This window comes from Pieris brassicae, chromosome 7 (assembly GCF_905147105.1).
Source record: "Pieris brassicae chromosome 7, ilPieBrab1.1, whole genome shotgun sequence".
NCBI lineage: Eukaryota > Metazoa > Arthropoda > Insecta > Lepidoptera > Pieridae > Pieris > Pieris brassicae.
Genome location: NC_059671.1, coordinates 5957664 through 5978870, shown reverse-complemented (window position 1 = coordinate 5978870; position 21207 = coordinate 5957664). Strand labels below are relative to the sequence as shown.

At 33.9% G+C, this 21207-nt stretch overlaps 1 protein-coding gene and 1 non-coding gene across 2 annotated transcripts in view; both read right to left on the bottom strand.

The window, feature by feature from the left end:
• Nucleotides 1-59: 59 nt before the first annotated feature.
• LOC123712495 (C3 and PZP-like alpha-2-macroglobulin domain-containing protein 8) overlaps nt 60-21207 on the bottom strand; it is a 154947-nt gene continuing 133799 nt past the window's right edge. The window contains exons 14-26 of the mRNA XM_045665610.1: nt 17698-17848; nt 15256-15414; nt 13432-13629; nt 9710-9932; nt 9158-9443; nt 7869-8249; nt 6744-6853; nt 5903-6048; nt 5208-5400; nt 4395-4551; nt 3845-3996; nt 3514-3673; nt 60-3301 (exon numbers count right to left, since the gene is read on the bottom strand). Coding sequence (XP_045521566.1) covers nt 1847-3301; nt 3514-3673; nt 3845-3996; nt 4395-4551; nt 5208-5400; nt 5903-6048; nt 6744-6853; nt 7869-8249; nt 9158-9443; nt 9710-9932; nt 13432-13629; nt 15256-15414; nt 17698-17848 — 3771 coding nt within the window. The 3' untranslated portion in view covers nt 60-1846. The remainder of the gene's footprint in view (nt 3302-3513; nt 3674-3844; nt 3997-4394; nt 4552-5207; nt 5401-5902; nt 6049-6743; nt 6854-7868; nt 8250-9157; nt 9444-9709; nt 9933-13431; nt 13630-15255; nt 15415-17697; nt 17849-21207) is intronic.
• Trnad-guc lies at nt 18699-18770 on the bottom strand. The gene has a single exon. It is a non-coding gene; the product is annotated as a tRNA-Asp (tRNA).

The window sequence follows — 21207 nt, the reverse complement described above, 5'->3', positions numbered from 1 at the left end:
AAACAATATAGATTAGGGTATAATTTAATACTAATAATCTCTTCTCAGTACATCGAGTAATTACAATTAATGTCTAGCTTAATTGTAAGCATAAAATTATTTTAAAACTATATTCAGTTGCGATCCAAAGGTAATTTACATTTGAAATTGACGAACTCCGCACAAGCACCTATGACGATACAACCGTACATTTACATTACAAAACAACCCTTACATTACTCTTACACTTCTAAGAATTACAGTTATTTTGACAAAAGAGATTTAACAAGAATTTTCACTGATTTTGGTTTAGTAAAAACTTCTGTAGGGTCATACTTTCGTTATTTAACACGTAGGTTTAAAGTTAATGAAAAATAGCACATTTTTAGATGATTGCCAAATTGAATTAAAATGAGCCAGGTCATAGAGTTGTTAAATTATAATAAAGATACTACTATTAATTCTAGCATTCGACAAATCTAGTTCTAATAAATGAACTAAGAGGATGGATGATAACCTAGTGAAGATACTATTAGGGTAATGATGAATCTAAATGAAGAAAAAAATCATCTAGGAAATCTACGTAAGGCGGCAAAGACAAAGGCGTGTTACAAAGCAAAACAGCTAACACTGGGTAGATATATATGTTGAGAAGTTTTAAAAAAAAAAAGGAAATAGTTAATAATACTCTGGATAAAGCACCGTATAATCCAAGTGAAGATACCTTAGTTTAAAACTTCGTAATGACAACAAAATTGGGGACTAAAAATGAAGCAGCAACTGTCATGTTCCAGTTTTGTCTGAGTTATAAACAGATTTTGTTTTTATGTATTCCAGAAATAAAGGTTATACCTTGTCAACACGCCTTTGTATAGAACGCCGGTAACTACGATTTAAGTATAATAGATAGAAGAATAGTATAGACGGATGGAAATTCTGGGGCACTCGCATTACACACTAGAACGCTACAATCCTAAGGGACTACGAAGGGTTACACAATCTAAAGAAAAGATTTTTGGCATCTTTTTGGATGATATTTACAACTTAGGACTAACTTTACAACCTTTGGACAATTAAGTCCGAATCTAAACGCGAAATAATAAATCCTAAAAACGTTAAACGTACTTAAAAAAAGTTTTCTGGTTAGAAATTGATGCAGAGCGTGTCATCGTATTGATCCGAGATATTTCACACTTTAAGACACACAAATGGGCACAAGATACCAAATTTTATTAACTTTATTTTTTATTTGTATATCTAGCTTTTCTAACTTGAACTACGCCTGAAGCTTGAAGCTTACCTTTTCTACTGCATCGCCACTATTTTTGCTGAATTGGTTAAATAAATTGTAAACTATATGTTTACAAACTCCACTGAACGAGGTAACTTTGAGTGATCAGTCGTTAAAAAAAATGTCAATCTTAAAGATTACTTTAATTACACATCTATCGTACGTCACAGCACATTTATTTCAGTTAATCTTAATATATATTTACAATATGAGTGCATACGATCCTAACAAATAAATGTGCTAAGGAATTTATGTGAATAGGAAACTGTTGTTTGAAAAACCATTGATTGAGAATACTGAGAATAATGAGCGCATTACGATTTCCGGACCAGGCTGCCAAAGTGAACTTACAATACTAATCTAGCCTAGCCTAGCTTTAGTATCAAATAAAACACCAAATATGTATATTAAAGCAAACTTTCTGTTTAGAAGTATCAAAAGTAGTACCAAAACTGTTGCACCAATCTTAGCGCAATAAATTAAACGAATGAATACGAAAGATGTCCTGTATTTTAATTTAGTCAAACAATCAAATTAGATCGTTTTCAAAAATAAGAATTCTTAATCTACCAAAGCTTATAATGACCGATTTTCGTTTAAATTTGACACCTTCACGATATTTTTATCAATTTTCATATCATCTGGGTCTTCCTTAAGCAACTCCCAAAGATGATTTTTGTCAAGTATTTCGAAACCATCTTTATTTTCTGGTACACTTTCTGATTTAAGACTACTCAAAACTTTTGACGTCTCAGAAATCGGCGTTGATGGTATTTTGTGTATCTCTTTGTTAATTGACTTTAATGGTTTTATTTTATCAATTTTTGTTTTGTTTTCGTCCGTTTTTATTTTGAGCGTTTGGTTGTTTGTCACGTTTGGTTTTTGTATTTGTGTACGGGCTTTTGGTTTTTTTGTTTTGTAATGTATTGTTTTTATATTGCTCTTCGTGATTGCTGTTATCGTGTGAGCTATTGTAGATGTTTCTAGGCGTGACGTAGGTGAACTAACTGTTTGAGAGGTTGTTACGTTATTTCTTTCCGAGGTTGTTTCAATATGAATGTTTTGTGTATTATTATTAATTTGATTAATATTTGTTAAAATAGTGGTTGTGTTAGGATTATCGGTTGTTATAATTTTGGAAAAGTATTTATCTTGCTTATCTCCGTAAGTTGCTTTTAAAGTACCTTTCCTTCTTGGTAAAGGTTTCTTTTTTATATCCAATTTTTTCGAGTAGAGTTTTGATTTGGAAATCTTGTTCACGAGGTCTTTACTAAGTAAATGCGGTTCGAGATTATTGTTTATTTGTTTCTCAGTAGAATTCTTTAATATTGAGATTTTAATATGGACATCATTTTTGAAAACAGTAGTTTCTTGTTTTTCTGTTACATTAGCAACAGTATTTACATTAACTATATCAGTAGTAGCTTCAGGATTTTCTAAAGTTAAATTAGTAAAAATATTATGTGGAGTTTCATTTTTTGTAGTTTGAGTCGTAGTTACGTCATTATTCGCGATATAAGTTACATCTTCCATTGCCGTTGTTGCACTGTCCGTTGTTATGCTTTCCGTTGTTGCACTTTCTGTAGTTACACTGTCCATTGTTATACTTTCCGTTGCTGCATTTTCCATAGTTACAAGTTTCGTTGTTACACTTTTCATTGTTATACTTTCCGTTGTTGCACTTTGCGTAGTAAATGTTTCAGTTGTCTGAACATTTTCTTCAGTTGTAGCATTCGTGGCATTGTCACTTTTAGGTTTCCTAAACTCATAGTCTCTACTACAAATTCTCCCACATTCGCAAATATTATCAATATTAGTACTTGTTTTACCATTTTTGTCAAACCAAGTTATAAAATCGTCATCAGTGATGCCTCTAAGGAGTGGACTTCCGGGGTTCGCGTGGAAGAAAGTTTCCACAGCGAGATCTGGCCTAGATGATGGATAAATCTTCGCAAATGCAGGTCTAAGGCTTGTTATGATGAATTTTGATCGCGCTTCATAAGTCACACAGATGGGGCATGTTGAGCTGATCTGGAAGTTATTAATTGGAAATTTTAGTAAATAATCATTATTTATTAAATTGTGTAATTGTGTGTTAAATGACAGCTTATTTTAGTAAAGCTTCAGATCGAATAAAAATTACTTATGCTCATAAAAAGGAACATTATTTGGTTCACAATCGGATTTGAAGGCACACGTCTGGGATCATCATACATGGAAAATATTGCAATAATTCAACTCACATTATTGAAGACGAACCAAACTGCCTCCCCGCGTGAGCCGTAGTGAAGTTCCGCGAAGGTGGCTCCAGCCAGTACTACCGGGTTCACTGAGGTAAGTGTGTACCCCGAGAAAAGGGATACTTCCACGCGTAATATTCCAGAAGGCTCTTTGGCCTTCCACCTGGAAAAAAATATTTATATTACTACATATACAAGTCAAACGAAACATTAGTTTACGATTTCTTAAATAAATTATTATTTACCAAAAGTTATTTACAAAAAGGTTTTTTTTTAATTCGACATTTGTATGTTTGTCTATGTGTTATATCAACTAAATAAGATATATACATACTTAAAACAAGTCTTAATAATCAAGGTTGGCAGATTTCCTTGTAGATCTTCGATGCTGCTTCTCTCTGGTCGAATCTCTTCAATGATTGCCGTTTGAATATTTAGCAATGCATTTTCTGGTTTCGGTGCGTATGTCGAATAGGAAATTGTGCCCTAAGTGGAAAGAATATTTATAAATTGTGAGTTTACTGTCTAATGTATTCTAATTCTATATAAAACAGCACGGATCAAGGATTTTTAGGCAGACCGAAAATTAATTTATTAGAGCAAACTAATTCCTGAGTTCGTGAGTTCGAACCCCGTTTTGCACTATTTTGGACTTAATAAAAAAATAAATCATTCTAAATGCACCGTTTTCTCTAAAGCACTGATCTGTCCCTTTTTATTAAAGCATAAACACCATTTGACAGAAAAGGATGAAAGATAGATTAAGTACTTAAAAAATTAAAATAGGTTGTAGAATAGAAGTAGAAGATAAATGTGATTAAACAAAATATAGTAATGTTTATTTTTCGAAAACCTACTCATGTTTCCTAAACAACAAAATATACCTGTACAGTAGCACATCCAGCTCCAGTGGCGTAAACAAACACTTTGGTGGGAAGACCAGGAAGTTGAAGGGGCCTTGGTGGAGTCTTAGCTCGTAGTTCCAAGGTGTCAGTCAGTTCCATTCCCGCCGTAGCCAATGATACGGTTAGAGCCCGATGTCTGTAAAAGTTTTTTTTTATTTCCGATCTCAAACATCGGAGATGTTATGACAATCGTATGAAAATATGTTAAGAATGGAAATGACATGAGCACTAAAGAAGGTGCAGCGCTAATGCAACTTCCTCACAATCGAGTAGCCCGCAATATCACAGCACAATCACTAGGGGGCTCTTTGTATTGAAGAAGTAGCATGGGTCTGCCAAACAACCAAACAACCGCGAATGTACAATAAAATACATAATCATGTTTTTTTTATGGAACAGGAGGCGAACCGGCAGGAAGCTAACCTGATATTAAGCAATACCGCCGCCCATGGACACTATCAATGCCAATGCTGCAGAACGACCCCACATCTCTACGCAATGCTCAGGGATTAAGCCGCTCGGAAAGTGCAATTTTTAGCAACTCCATAGAGACCTTTTGCCTAGTAATTTCAAATTTTTAGCAACCTTCCATAATTAATAACTTGCTATTATTATTTTATTTATTTCTACCAACCAAATAGACTAAGGGTCCTTCAAGAAAAGATGGTACTAGTTCTTAAAAGGCCAGCAACACATTTGCAAGGCATCTGGCAATGTGAGTGTCTATGTGTAGTATCACTTGCCTGCTGTGAGTTTGTTCCCTGTTATAAAAGAAAAACTATAAAAAATTACCGGTCGTGCGCAAGCGCAGCATATTGCGCAGCGGCCTTAGTGGCGATATAGGCGAGGCTGGGATGTCGTTGGAGGGTAGAAGCTCTGTAGTAGAGGAACCGGGCAGCCGCTTCTCCTTCTGCTAGTGCGCCACGTGCGCACGCAGTTAACAACACTCTCACACCCGCTACATATTGCTCCATTGATACAGCTTCTAAAAAACGTTATTTTACGGTAATAAATACGTGTATTATACGAATGGTAGGCTATGTGGAAGTTTGTGGGTGGCTGTGAATGTGTAATGTTATATAATAACAACTTTAACACATTAAAATATCATCATACCTTAAGCTTTATTAAAATATATTTAATATATTAATAAAGAAATATTAGTTTTTTGTAACTTTGTTAATTGCTTTTTGGGTGTGAAAAAGTGTTATTCAATATATTGTTAATTATAAAAAATATAATTTGCCTAAGTCAACTAGCGTGATGTGCGTTGCAGACGTAGAAATTTAAAAAAAGACTAGATTACTTCACCGTATTATTTTAAATGCACTAATAGGTCTCCTTTCAAAGTTTCATAATTCTAAAAAGATGCTTTTAATTATCAAAAATATAGTTTTTTTATCATCTATAACAATTTCAAAGGACAAAATTATTAGTAAAATTTGTAACCTTAAAAGCAGATAATTGAGAAATAATTAAATATTCACCATATGAAGTAGTCTTGATGTTCCTGGAGGTTTCTTCGAGTAACCAATCAGCGGCGTCCTTCCGTGGCGGTGGCCATCCAAACTCACCTTCCGCAGTCGTCGAAGCGTTTCTTAGAATTATTAGAGCTTCTGGTACTATTGGACTCCTGTAATTTAGTAATAGATTATATATTTTAAAATTATATTTATTTTAAATTAATAAACTATAAAATAAACACCCAAATGGTGTACTTATAAATTTTTCTTGTAATTTATTTAATACGAATGTAAGATTAAGTAATGTAATCTATTAAATATCATAATAAAAATATCACGGAAAACCTTTGGAACTAATTTCATCATAGCATCAATTTTTAAAATGACATTGTTGTCATCTGCCAGTTTCTAAAATCTTTAATCTTAAACTTTTGGATATTGTGAGTTGTAAATGTCTTTAAACTATTAAAAGAAGTTAAGAAAAAATAGTTACTATATAAGAACGAATTATTATTTTGTATTTAAATTATTATAGTTAATTCTTTTACGTAAGTACATGTAGCTGGATAGATTTCAGGAAATAGAATTCTCACTTGCCTAGCCTGTTTATGGCAATAAATTATTATTATTCTTAATGTATTTTTTTGCCGGAAAGAAAGACTGTTTATCATCACGGACCAACACAACAGTGTGTGAGTGTGAGTGTGTTGTAATAATACTTAATGTCAGGAGGGTCGCGACTACGTTGCCGACCTTTTTAGAACAAAGCAATGTAACTATACTTAGTGTTGCTATAATCATAGTTAATTGCGCCCCCAGATCAGGCTTTGGTTAATAAACATTTACATTATATGAAATAAGTTACCTGGCCAGAACTAAAGCTAGTACTGTAGCGGCAAGCGCGGCTGGTGACGTCAGTTTGTGCAGATTCTTTTCCAAGTATCTCTGAGCCTTTTGTGCTACATCTGCGTCTAACTGAAATTTGTTATCAAATAATATTGTTCGAAAATGTGTCAAGAAATGAATTGTTCATAATTGAGTTTTCAACCTACTTATTGAGTAATGTAAGTAAAAATACTAGATTTCAGCAAAATTTAAAACTTGGGTTTAAAAAAACGGAAATAAAACTTTCTGAGATTAAATTATATATTAATAATAAATGAAAAATACTGTAAGTTGAATGAGAAAAATTTTAATGTATTTTTTAGTATTCTTACGAAAACGGGTTCAATGAAGACTTTCTCGAATTTTCCACACAATAAAAACGTTTTCAGCAGGCTGTCATTTACAACAATTTCAAGGGGGGCTCTCACATACCAGAAAATTGAAATTTACATAAATTTACCCCAGGAAAGGCCACGGACTGTTTCAGTTCAAGTGTAGTCACATTAGTCAGTTTTCAGACAAGTCAATTTCAGGCGTTTTCAGAACTGAATACCCCTTTGATAAAAGTATATTGATTTAACCTATATTAAACCTAGAGTGAACTTTCTAGGTGAAAGATAATGGAAGTCGGAACCTTCTCGAAGACAGGGTGAACATTCTAGAACGCTTTCGGTATTAAGTGAATGCATATTTTATAATATTTGATTTAACACATGGTCACCTTATATGTCCATTAGTATATATAAATATGATCAACCATACCACAAAGTCACCAATTCTACGATGGGGTATATACGTAATAACATATCCTATAGTAACAAAATTCATATTGTTAATAATAGTAATTCTTCGCGTGTCAATTACTACGATGACGCCACACCCTGAAACGCACTGACAAATTTATATCGACCGATAAGGATATATTCAACTTCTGGACCTTAACCACTCGGGCCTTAAGGCCATTAAAAGCTTCTCTAAACTTTTAATGGACCATGGATGGACGTCTGGGTCATGGAGCCTTCCTTGAGGTCGAGGGAAAAGCAGCACCTTCCGCTCTCCACAAACTATTTTATTGAGTTAAAAAAAAAATTTCTGCACATATTACCTGATTTTCAACACCAATCTCAAGCAACGCCACCAAAGTCTCGGCGGTCACTTCAACAGTCCTCTCAGCGTTAATTTCATCTTCTGTCATATTGCCATCTTTATCGTAATAATATTCGTTCACATCAGTTTCGTTTAATTTGAACTCAACCGGATAATAATCTACTTCTTTATCAGCTGCTAAAGGAGTAAACGAGCCATCTGGTTTTTGGCGCTTTTGTACCCAAGTTTTGATAGAATGTAGTAAATTAGGATCTATCGGGTAGTAGGATTGTATTTTGTTGAGAATTTCTAGGATTTTCACTGTAGATACGTGACTGCTGACTGATGGATGGTCGCTGAAGGAATTGTCGCTTTTGCGGAACGATAGCAAGATTTGGACCTGTAATAAGACCGTCAAATTTTTCATAATATTTTATTTCTTGGTGTTGAGCGTGCACCCGTCAACCATGAGCGTTCGAAACACGGACTACGTGCGAGTTTAACACTATAATATACGCTGTAGGAAAACATTGTTACAAAACCGATGTATTGATATCTAAAGTCAAATCATTATTTTAATTAGGCCTATTAAAAAGACAAAAATTAAAAAGTTGAGCCTTCCAAAAGTTTGATATGGAGAAGAATGGACAAGAACTTCTTACTTACTCTTTTAAAAAAAGGCTAAGGCCTGGCATAGAAGGCTGATCACTTATTTGCCCATTTAAAAAAATTACCAAGACTACATCTGCAGCTAAGAAACGTATAAGTTTAAACCGAACTGTTTTTTTATAAATATTTACATCGGTAAATAGTTTCTACGTGAGTAAGCTTCATGGTGTAATATAAATTTAAAATAGACATATTTTAAATCATTATTATCATACAAATCAATATCCTATACTTAAAAATTTCTATTGATAATATGATATATAATTATGGCAACAATTAATTAAAGATATTACTATTGTCGGCGTCTGTCAAGAGTCATGATTTCGATTAAATTGTGCCTGGAAGTCTTGGATATTGTGAGTTAACATGCCGTAAATTATAAAAGAGAAAGTATTTATAACGAAGTAGTTGTCGGAAAGATTGAATGGATGGACTCTATGAATAATGTGTCAAATGTCATGCCTAATAATAAATGCCTATTTGCATGTGTATACTTAGTGTTGCCATAATCATAATTAATTTAGCCCGCAGAGCAGGTTTATAATTTTATTAGCTGGTCTTTATGTTTTTACACGTGTGTTGACGATTAGACATATTACCAGAAATATTTTAAGACTTGCGTAACATAATTCAACCAACCTGTTCAGGTAGTTTTTGCAAAATCCTCTCTTTCTCCTCATCTTCTACCAAGTGTGGAATGTGCTCTAGAGCCAATAATGGCGCTAAGCTTGCTGAAGCAGCTGACAATTGTGAATCCTTCCACACAACAGCCCATTGGTCGGATGAGTCTGATTGGCTGTACAGAGGAAGATGTAGACCTCCAGAAACAAGAAGAGTGCCAGATGCTGAACCAGGGACAACGCCGTGTGGGAGACCTAGCTCCAATACTTGGGAGAAGCCGGCTTCTTCGTTGAAGTTCCATATTCTGAAAATATTACGTTCTAATGATATAATTACTATATTTACTTATTTTTATTCAAAACAATATGATTTTAAGAAATTTTCTCGATTTGAGGAGTTTATAAAATTCTATATTTTACACGTTTTCGGAACTAAATAATGACATCTTTGAATTATAGATACTGTACAGTACTCATAATATTTGACAATTTTTTCCTGGACGGAGCATTTTTCGAATATTTACGGAAAGTGTTTTTCCGAAATAACTTATAATTAAATCATTTTCCTCACCTGAAATCAGCCTTATCACCCCACAAAGCACTGAATCCGACATATTTAATCCGCATATCATTAGGCAAAGGCCACACGAGTAATGGCCTTTCATTTGGCGACGCTCCTTTCCCGACCGAGAGTCTGCCCCCTTCCCACCAAACCCAAAACGCACACCAGGACGTTTCAGAACATTCGTCGTCTGTTTCTGTCTGTTCAGCTCTTGCTAGGTGGACATCATAACCTGGAAGATTATAGTTTTTCTATAGAACTATAACGGCTCAGTTGATAAACGTCTATTTGATGCGTGTAAAAGTGATCTCGGTCAAATAGTGATAAATAAGAAGAATTGATGTGTAGTCATTATAGTTGCAAAAAAGTAAAAAACTCTGTTTAAATAAAGTACTATTATAGAATATAGGTAATAGCCTATTATTGAATAATAAATATAATATATTTTCATCAGTGTCAAACAAATTAGCACCGGTACTACGTAACTTACAATAGCGTTTACGAGGCTTTTATACTTAATATTCGCAGCACTGTTTCTTATAACTATATCACGCGGTACTAATTAAATTTTTAGCGGTGCAGTCTGGCGATATGAAATTAAGCCTGTGCTCATCATGTCATTTGTCCTTTTAGAAGAATTTATACTTCTTTTGGCGCGTTAGGAAAAAAATATGAGAGTAAATTTTTACAATGCGCGTGCACAACGTCACAAAAAATCGACACCCAGAAGTCATAGTCAACATTTTAAAATAAAAAATCTCAATTTCTTTAATAAAGTAGAAATAATTTTTCCGTGATATTACAAATAAAATTTATTTAAGTAGATAATGCGTTATAATTAAACTTTCAATGTTACAAACATAGAATAAGGCGAAACATAAACATTTTAAAAATATTTTTATTTTGTTAGGCCAAAGAAGTATAACTTCTAACGCTACATAAGTACACACAAGTTTTTTTAATCCGTTCGTGTATGTAATGTTTGCCTATAAGTGCTTATCACATTAAAGATTGTATTTTTTTTGTACCAATGTATGAGTATTGGCAAGCTTTTATAAATAAATTAATATGCTAAATGTATACAAATTTTAATGTTCATCTAAAATTATTCATTCATACATAGATGTAAACAATGTAACATTACACTTTAACTAGCGATGTAAATTTTAGTATCCAAACCCCACTGCAGTTATATTGTTGACTACAAAACATACTAACTATAAGTTTGCAAACAATGCATAAATATTCAGATAAAACCGTTATTCCCTACTCTGTGTTGCAACTGTGTGTTAACTTTTATAGACTGTATAGTAACATTAATCTAGGCTATGTTGTTTGTTTACATTTTAAAAAAGTGGCGCTACAACGTCATAGGTTTGGACCTCGTTTCGTGATCAATTGTTTTTCGAATAAACAATATGGTATCCTGACGATACAGGGCCTGAGTGCCTAGCAGTCGTAGTCTCTCGAATACGGGAGTACTCCACTGTGACCTTCGCACCGGATTAGCAATACTCTGAAGTTGGACCTACAGTAGCGCAGACGCTCTTGACCTGGATTAAGGGAAACTGTTCTGCACTGCACATCACGGAACGAACCCGACTCTCTCCGCGTCACTTTTTAAAGTTTATAAATAGATTTCTCAACAAAAATAATTAAAATAAGAAAGGTCTCTATTCCAACTGAAGGAATTATATACGGAACAATAACTATACAATCAAAGTTGGTAATCTGTTTAAATCCGAATTATATCAGGATCACGGATAAAGCATCTAAGTATAAAATCTACTTCACGCTAACATAATTATTACTTAAATTCTCCGTAACACAACTATTTATTACTGTGTTCCAAGTAATCAGCCTTCTGTGCCAATGCCGTGTGACGTTCCTCACGATGTTTTCATTCAACCGTACGAGCGAGTGTCAAACATTAGATAGAAAATCCATTGGACAGTTATAGATCGAGCCTACATCGTAGGGATGAGAGATACACGATGCCAACACTGTTTTCTCATTAAATTTTATTTCAAGTTGTATTTCAATTGGTTAACCGTCGATAAAAAGCTTTATATTAGGTCCTTACGTATGAAATTGGCGTTTTGTCGTACTGGCCACTTTGAACTCAAATACCTCCTCTTTGGTTAGGAATTGCAAATTCAAATTTGTACAGCTATTTACTCATGTATTTGTGCTTCGATGACCGTCATTCATTTGATTTTTCTGTTTGCGTCACTCATTTTACAAAATGGAAAACTTAAAGTATCGCATTATTTACGAGTACGAGTTCCGCCGTGGCACTAGTGCTGCGGAAACGACTCGAAGGGTGAATGATGTGTATGGCGGTCATGTTGCAAAAGAAAACACAGCTCGTTTTTGGTTCCAAAGTTTTCGTTCTGGAAATTTCAACCTGCAGAACAATCTCCGTGGACGGCCTGAGACCCAATTTGATAATGAAGTATTGAAGGCTATTGTGGAAGCGGATCCATCGCAAACCACTCCCGAGTTAGCTGCAGGCTACGGTGTTAGTGATAAAACTGTTTTAATTCACTTGAAGCAAATTGGAAAGATTAAAAAGCTTGAAACCTCACGAATTGACTGACGACTGACAAACCGGCAAACGCGCGTCGACTGCTGCGTAACATTACTGAACCGGCACAATAATGACTTTACGATAATCGGAAGCGCTCAGCGCAATGGTTGGATCCTGGCCAGCCAGTCAAATCCTGCCCCAAGCGAAAATTAACCCCAAAAAAGTTACTTGTAAGCGTTTGGTGGACTAGTGCCGGTATTGTTCATTGCAGTTTTCTCAAATCTGGCCAGACTATTACGGCTGATGTCTATTGTCAGCAATTGCAAACCATGATGGAAAAGCTAGCGGCTAAACAACCTAGGCTGGTCAATCGCTCCACGCCACTGCTTCTTCTTCACGACAACGTTAGACCACACACTGCACAACAGACGGCTACCAAATTAGAAGAGCTTCAATTGGAATGTCTAAGACATCCTCCGTACTCCCCGGACCTTGTTCCAACAGATTACCATTTTTTTTGAAATTTGGACAACTTCTTGCAAGGGAAAAAATTTAACTCTGATGGGGCAGTCCAAATCGCCTTCACAGATTTTATTGATTCCTGTCCGACTGATTTTTTTAGTAAAGGGATCAATGAACTACCTATGAGATGGTAAAAGTGCATAGAAAACAATGGTTCATACTTTGATTAAATAAATATATTATATTTAAAAATATTCGACTTTTTGTTCCTCCCATACAAAACGCCAATTTCATATGGACCTAATACATGACAATTATAATTTGATTTGATTGTAATGATTTTTAGTCACAATTTAAATCCCAAACCTAATAATTTATTAAAATTACCAAAATCGTTCTTGACTGATGACGAATTCCGGAAGTAATACTTATAGCTGCCCAAGGCAGCATTGTATTTATCTTTCCATAGGTTAACAATGTTACGTTAATAATACGGTATACCCTTACAATATCATTTCTTTTGGGATACTTGAAATATTAACGAAATAATTAATTTACCCTAAGCATTTTTCGTGATTAAAATCCCGCATTTGCTAGCATTTCATAAGAACTGCTAGCAAATGTAGGATGCTAAGAGGGTATTATATAAGAAATTAAAAAATAAACGGCATTTGCGTCTTACGTAAATTTTACTTACTTTTTACAATGAGTGTATACTAAAAATACGTAAATTTCTTACCATGTTTTCCTTTAGCGATCCAGACGCGGCTCCTCTCAAATACGACGCGATACATATCGTCAGATGCTTCCTGTATAGTAGACAACGCCACATGAGCAGAGCCTTGAGCTCTCAGTTCAAGGACTAACCCTGCCCGGTTCCTCGGTGCGGCCACCCATTGCCACTCCCATGAACCACGAGATGATACAGCCAGATGTTCTAAAGGAATAGGAGAAGATGCATGCGATAATATTGAAGATATTTATTGCTAGATCTTCTCGTCCGTTCTACGCCCGTGAGAACTGGCAGTAAATGAAAAATTAGAAGTATTTAGCATTTAATGTGTATGTATTTATTGACGATCATAATTATACATATACATCATAAATATACAATGATTTTCAATTTTGAGAGTTGAAATATGTTGTGCGACTGTTTTATTCATATATTATTAATTATGTATATTTCAGGTTTAAATTAAATCGATTAAAATCTAAAATTATTTAAATAAAAAAATATTCATTAATTATTATTAGGTATATTAGAGGTTAAAATTATATTGATAAAATATTTTAATAAAATTAAAATAATGAGTTTAATTATTATATTTAACGAAATTTTAAAGGCTTCAAACTACAACTAAAACTTTTGCAATGTTCAAATGATGAATTAATAAGATTTTAATAGTTACAAATATGATTTTGTTAGTTGCTGGAAATAAACATATAAATTAATTGACATTAAACTAAACTAAGTCACAATAATTTGAGTTTCTGGATCGTAGAAACTAATTTTCGCTAAAATTTTACACCCTTCAATAAATCGTCAAATTCATTAATTTGATACGTGGGTAACACGGAAAATGAATAGAACGGGCCAGTTAGAAACATTGCTAAAGAAAACTTTTTTGAATTTCAATTTTAATTTTAGAACTCTTTAGTTACCTATATTATATACATATATCGCATTAATTTGTTATTTGTTTTTTGTGAATTGGCGGCAAATCTAAAATTCTTGTTAGACGTGAGAATGAACCTAACGCGAGAAAATTTTCGATCAATGATTTATTATGACTTTCATCGTGGGATTACTCAACAACAAAGCTATGATAGGCTGTGATTAGCATTTAACATCAGTGCTGTGCGATCCATGATAGAGGAAGATAAGGGAGTGACTTATCTGTAGATACGGGCAAGCCTAGGAATTGGTATGAGTCAAGTTCAAAAAATATTGCACGAATATTTAGGCATCAGGAAACTTTGTTCCAGATGGATTCCCTATACTTTAAACCACGACCAGAAACACTTTCGCACGAACTGGTGAATATTGGACTATGGCAGGTGTCAAGATAATGAGTACGACATACAGTCTTGACCTGGCGCCCTGTGACTTTCATTTATACCCAAGAACTAAAGATAAAATTCGAGGTATTCGCTTTACGAGCCCTGAAGATGCGGTGAAAACTTACTAAAATGCCATAGAAGAGCCCATGCATCCCTAAGAAAGCATGGGCCCCCTGTTTTTCTCAGTGGTTCCATTGAATGCGACGATGTCTAAAGAGGAACGGAGATTACTTCGAAAAACAATAAAAGCATTGGCAACTTTCTACATTAAGCCGTTTTTCATTTTCTAAACATATTCAGTGTTACCAGTTTAGTTAGATATCATATTTTGGTTTCAACCTTAAGTTTGTTAAAAGCATGGTGAGTTTTTTAAAGTAGTTTATTAATAGTGCTGTGTAAACATAAACTAGATAATTTTACAAACCAGGACGTTAAGTACACACTTATTTACGTAATTATATAAATAAATAAATACATTTCATACTTCCTTAAGTCCACTTACCATTAGCACAGAAGTATGCACTCTGCGTATCGCTTCTATGCAGACCTTCTGGCAAGACCAGAACACTGGCTGATCGTATGACAGAGCCCACAAGTGTTTCATTGTTGAAGGACGTATAGGAGACTGAACAGTTGTCAGCACTATATCCGGTTACTTCAACTGAAATGGCAACGTAACATATTGGATTTTTTATAGAACGTGGCAAACAGGCCGGAGGCTCATCTGATGTTAAGTGATACCGCGTATGTCTATCACTATCGCGCGGTATCACTTAACATCAGATTGTGTCATTAGAGTGTCTACTCTCGATGGGATATTCGACAAATGCGTTGCTGGTCTTTTAAGGATACTCAATGCCAAAGGAATAAATGAATTTGATTTGATTTATTTCTCGAAACTATAAACTAAAATACAGATGCTTGGTCGTTTAGTTTAATTTTATTTCATGAAGATTTTGAGAATTAGACTATATTTGTCTATACGATGTCTTCCTTCATCGTACAAGCAAGTATTAATGCGTAGACAGAAGAAAAAACACATTTTAAGCTGCGGAATCAAACGCACAACCTCCGTGATGAAACATCGCGCGCTGCAGCAAGAAAGTAGTTTATACTAGGTTAACAGTAACAGTACTAAGATATTTAATAAAAACATTACGGCTGTCGTATGGTTTATAAATTATGTCATAAAATTAGATATGATAAATAAATTAATAAAAACTTTTTACAATTATGCCATTTCCAGTTTTTATTCATTGTATATACGAAATAAAAAACTATTCTATTTATAAACTCTATTCAATATTTGGTGCTGAATTAATATAAAAGGCAACTGTCATCTTATATTTAATCTCCGTCAACCCAAATGGCTACCCTATTAACCGATTGAGTGACCATGAAAAGTCTAATATCATTCGTTTCACGATCTCTTTTATGGTCCACGTGCATTGTCCCATTAAACACTGACACACAATTACCGGGGAAAAACGACGCGTCGATCACGCGAACCATAAATCAGGCTTATTATTCTGGATGGCATAAAAATAGTTATCTTCTCCTGTGTTTGGGATATTAGTAGCTGAGTAACGACACAGGCTGGCGTTTGTTTATAGAGCAATACGTAATGAGGTTAGTAACGGGTAAAGTACTTTTTGGAATTAGGTCTCGTGTTTGTTACGTTAAGAGGTTTGAAGATCAAAATGGATCCTTAAATGTTCTTGTGGAGTGTTTTTAAGACAACCTTATTTCTACGCATGAATATCTAAATTTAAAATATGGTAATAGTATTAGGTTAACAACCCGAAAAAAACAGAGTATAATATTTTAAAGTCTAAAAAAATACTATATTGAACATGGTCAGTAGCGGAGATATAGTGATATTCTGAATAATGTATTTTGTCATTAAACTTGATTGTATCGAGGCGTTCAATTTAAATGTTAATTACTATTCATTGCTGCGGCGAAATTAATGCTTAACTTGCATTAATGATATAATAAACAGAATGGAGGTTTTAGCTAGCATGCATAGCAAGCATATAATGTCAGGATTCTAAATACAATTTATCACCCGTAATGGTTACGATTCTTAGATTTTATATACGATTTTCAGTTGTATTATCTACCATAAACCCGGCGTAAAATTTACTGGAACACACTGGATGTATATATGAACATAATATATAATAATTATACTTATTAAATACTTAATAAAAATGTATTAACATACATACGAATATATTATACATTATTTAATAGGTAAGCTGTAAATGTCCTTTTAATATTATTATTGTGGTTTAATTTCTTTAAACGTTTCTGAATATTTTGTAATATGCGTGAAAGCCTTTCCATTGCAAATATTAGGATTTGCGAACATCAAATGCGTCTAAGCTTTTTAAGAAATTGAAACATTTGGATGAATGCACCTCTTATATTATTATTTTCTGTCTACACTACGTGCTCAAATATCTGGAAATTCGGCGTCTAAGCTCCTAAAGTAAAACAGGCAATTCGAAAAAAGAATGTCGTATTTTCTTAAATAAATATGCTCTTCTTCAAGGACCGCCGTTTATTGTGTGTTTATTTAACTATAAATTTGTTATCTGTCTTTGGTAGGGTTGAACAGTACCGGGAGAGTGCATGAACCGTGTCGTTAGTGTCGAATTTATAAGACATGCAGAGGGCATCAAAGATTAGGAGTGTAAAAAGTGTAAGAAGATAAGAGTGAGGTTTAGAATGTTTGTATTAATACGTCCTATGCCGAGGTTGGCACTAGCAACTGCTTGGCAGTTGAACCATATGTCCTTATTTATATACAACTACTACTATACTACTATATCAATACTTGCCATGATATTTTTAGAAGATTTATGGGAGACAAAGAAATATAATTTCTGTAATGTAAGTCGTAGATATAGTATATTTAATATAATTAAATTACACTCACCCGTAATATTCTTTCTTCCAGGTGTATTAACAGCAACTCTTACTACAAGTTGGGTGCCGCCGCGAGGTCCCAACCGAAGTCTTTCGGTAACGTAAAGAGCCCCAGTACTGGCAAACGCAGCTCCAGCACTTAGTGCTAAAAGCGCGGTAACCTAGGAATTATAATATATATTAATTAAATAAAATAATAATATTATGCTTTACAAAATGTTAAACCTGCACAAGCCCTGTATTATGATTTGATAATTCGGACTGCTCACGAAAAATGTTTTTTGATCGTAAGCAATTTGCAGGGCATATAATAGAAATATGACCGAATGTGGTCAGAGTATGTAGTAGATAATTAAATTAAATATTGTACACCGATAATGATGACAACTTGGCAAATAATCGCTTCGAATCTGGGACATACAAATTTTATTAAAACTGAAATTAGTTCTAAAACAAAACATTACTTTTTGTTGCCTTTTAATGATTTTCTGCTTACACCTTTTCTAGAGTGGACAATAAGTTTTCATCTACATACATAAACTTCATCTGATAAAAAATACAGTTTCTAAATAGGTCTGAACAAATGCAATCTTATTTAAATCAACAAAAACAAAGTGAAAACGAAACAACGCTAGTTGAAACTCAGTTCTCCGGGGATACATTAAAACAAGGACAATAGCATTCGGAAGTTCAGTTGATTACATCTCCTTGCATAATAAAAACTTTCTCTGCACTTTGGGAAGCTTTACAATGAATTTTGAACAATTAGAAGCTTGTACCTGTTATTTGTATTTAAAGCTGGTATAACAATACAACTCTATAGAAAATGTTTCTGAATAAAGTTTCAATTCGTGTTCATAGAATTAAATAAATACGATTTAAGATTTTGTACAATTTAATGTAATTAATAGTATCCATAAGCAACATTGTCAATTGTGAAATTTTTTTTAATAAGGTATTTTAAATGTATCATTTGTCGCGGAATGTGGGTTAATTAAAAATAAAAAAGTTCTCTCCGGCGGGGAATCGAACCCCGGTCTCCCGCGTGACAGGCGGGGATACTGACCACTATACTACCGAAGACATATGAAGATGGTCAAATTTATAGACTGTTACTTAATAGTTAGGTCTGATTGTACATTGTACAAACTACCCTTCATATCATTGCAGGTTAAAATGACAAAATCTTATTAACAAATCATTAAACAGCCTTTATTGCTGACTCCCAGTATAATAAAATAAGTATATTCACACTTAATTGAGTTACATTACCTAACTTAAAACTTAATCTAACAGATGATATGACCCGTTTTTGGTAAACAGCTTGTCCTATGACAAATATGCCTCTTCCAGTTGCTTCCATTCTTGTCTGATGTTAGCTCTTCTTGTCCAAGTTGTGCCTCCTATTCTCTTCTATCTCTGCCCATCTCTTGTTCTACCTTCCTCATTTGCTTTTTAGATTGCGTGGTTGTCATTCTGTAATATTTTTGGAATTTCAACCTGTTGTATCTCGTCACGTGCCCGGTCCAGCGCCATTTCAATTGCCTAATTTTTTTAGGCCACCATGCTTCTTTCCATTCCTCTTTGGCATGTTCTCAACTTTAGAAGGTGTTTCTGAGATAATGTCCAAGTCTGGCAGCTGTATGTGACACATGGTAAAACCATTTTCATTGGGAAGTCTTTACTTTTACGTACTTCCTTAAGGGACCAAAATCTCTCCCAGTCGCAAAACATCCTCTTACTGTCTCAAGATCATTTTGGTCTTTAAATAATATTATTTGCCTTAGATATACGTAGTGATCTACATGTTCGATAGCATCTCCACCTATTACCATACAGGCAATAGTTTCCCTATTCGTCATTATTTTAGTTTTAACAGACCTAATCAGTCACAACTTCTCAATAATATAGAGTGGAATATTAAATTTATACAAGCCTGATGACGGTTAAACTACTAAAAACCTACAGAAACGGGTAAATTTGAATAATCCTTTCTACATATATTTCCTCACGTAGGCTTAAACACACTTTAGTCTTACTAATGCACGTATTTTATTATCAAATATTCTAGCTATCAAACACATAAGCCGTGATAAATCTCCTAATCGTTGTTCGCTAGAGGCCACTAGAGCTGCACGATCCCTAATCGGTATTCGATGAGCGATGTCGATACCAAACAAATCACTTGCTGACGTAACTCCACGCGACCTTATGAATTTATATAAAATGATCGCATTATGACTTTGCAAAGTAAACGTTTAGAAAAGTAATGATACATTTTCTATATTTCTAGATAAATACCGAAATGTTTTGGCCTCTTTAGTCGAAAATTTAATTCGATACTTGATTACTTTACGGAGAGTGTGGACTTTAAAGGACTTAATAAAACACTTAATTTGATCATACAACATTTAAAATATTAGTGCGTTACGCAACGAAATAGTTTTCACTTTGCTTTGAAGATTAAGTTTTTATCTCTCTTTAAAGTGAAAGCCACGATAAAAGGGTAGTTAAGGAATAAACTAAAAGTTTTAAACAAAGTTATCAGAGTTAGGTGCAAGATGCCTAACTACCGCTTCGAGATGGATCCGGCTAAGTTTGTGCAAGTTTTATCTTCGCATACTCAAAGTGGAACTTTAAATATTTTGTAAATTTATTTACAAAGATTTCTTAAAAATGAAAAAAACGTATTTGTTGTACAATAGACTTGTAACATGAACATGAACGAAAATCAGATGAGGTTGAGACTCTTCCAGCGATATGGGATTCGAGGTCCGACAAGTACAACATAAAACTGTATAATTAAATCAGATTGAGAAATTAAAGTAAAATAAACCACTGTGGCACTGGTAAACTGGTGATAAGTAGTGTAAGACTGGTGATTTCTGTATCTGTTTAATTATCATTTGTTAATCTAATAGGTACGCAGGAGATCAGCCTTTTGTGCCTAATGCACACTGTCGACTTTTTGGGTCGATGGCAAGCCGGTTTCCTCACGATGTTTTCCTTTCCGGGGGTCGAGCTACGACCTCCGGGATCAGAGTCACACGCTAAAGCCACTTGGCCTATATTGCAGCAACCGCACTATTGTTTTTTTTAATACCCTCCATAAAAACCTTCCCACCTTTAGAGTTCAAGGAATAAATAATAATAAAAAAACGAATTTGTCCAGCCGTTTTGCGCTTAGCGACATATTTTGCGATGCGCATTTTTTATATTAACTAAAATATACAACGATGTGAAAATATCCACAGCAATTTACTTTGGTGTAAATAGAATTCATTTTTTTTAATATGTAGGTTTTACAACAAAATTGACCTATTTATCTAGGGTTAAAATATATGTGGGTTGCAATAACTCGTATAGATAGCCATAATGTAAATAAGCAGAAATACATGTTTACACGTATCCTAAATAAACAGAATTTATTTTGTTACGATGTTTACCTCGTTCTTGTAAATAACGTGTTTATGTTTTTGCAGTCTGTTTTGTCAATTTCCTACAACGTTATAAAGAATAA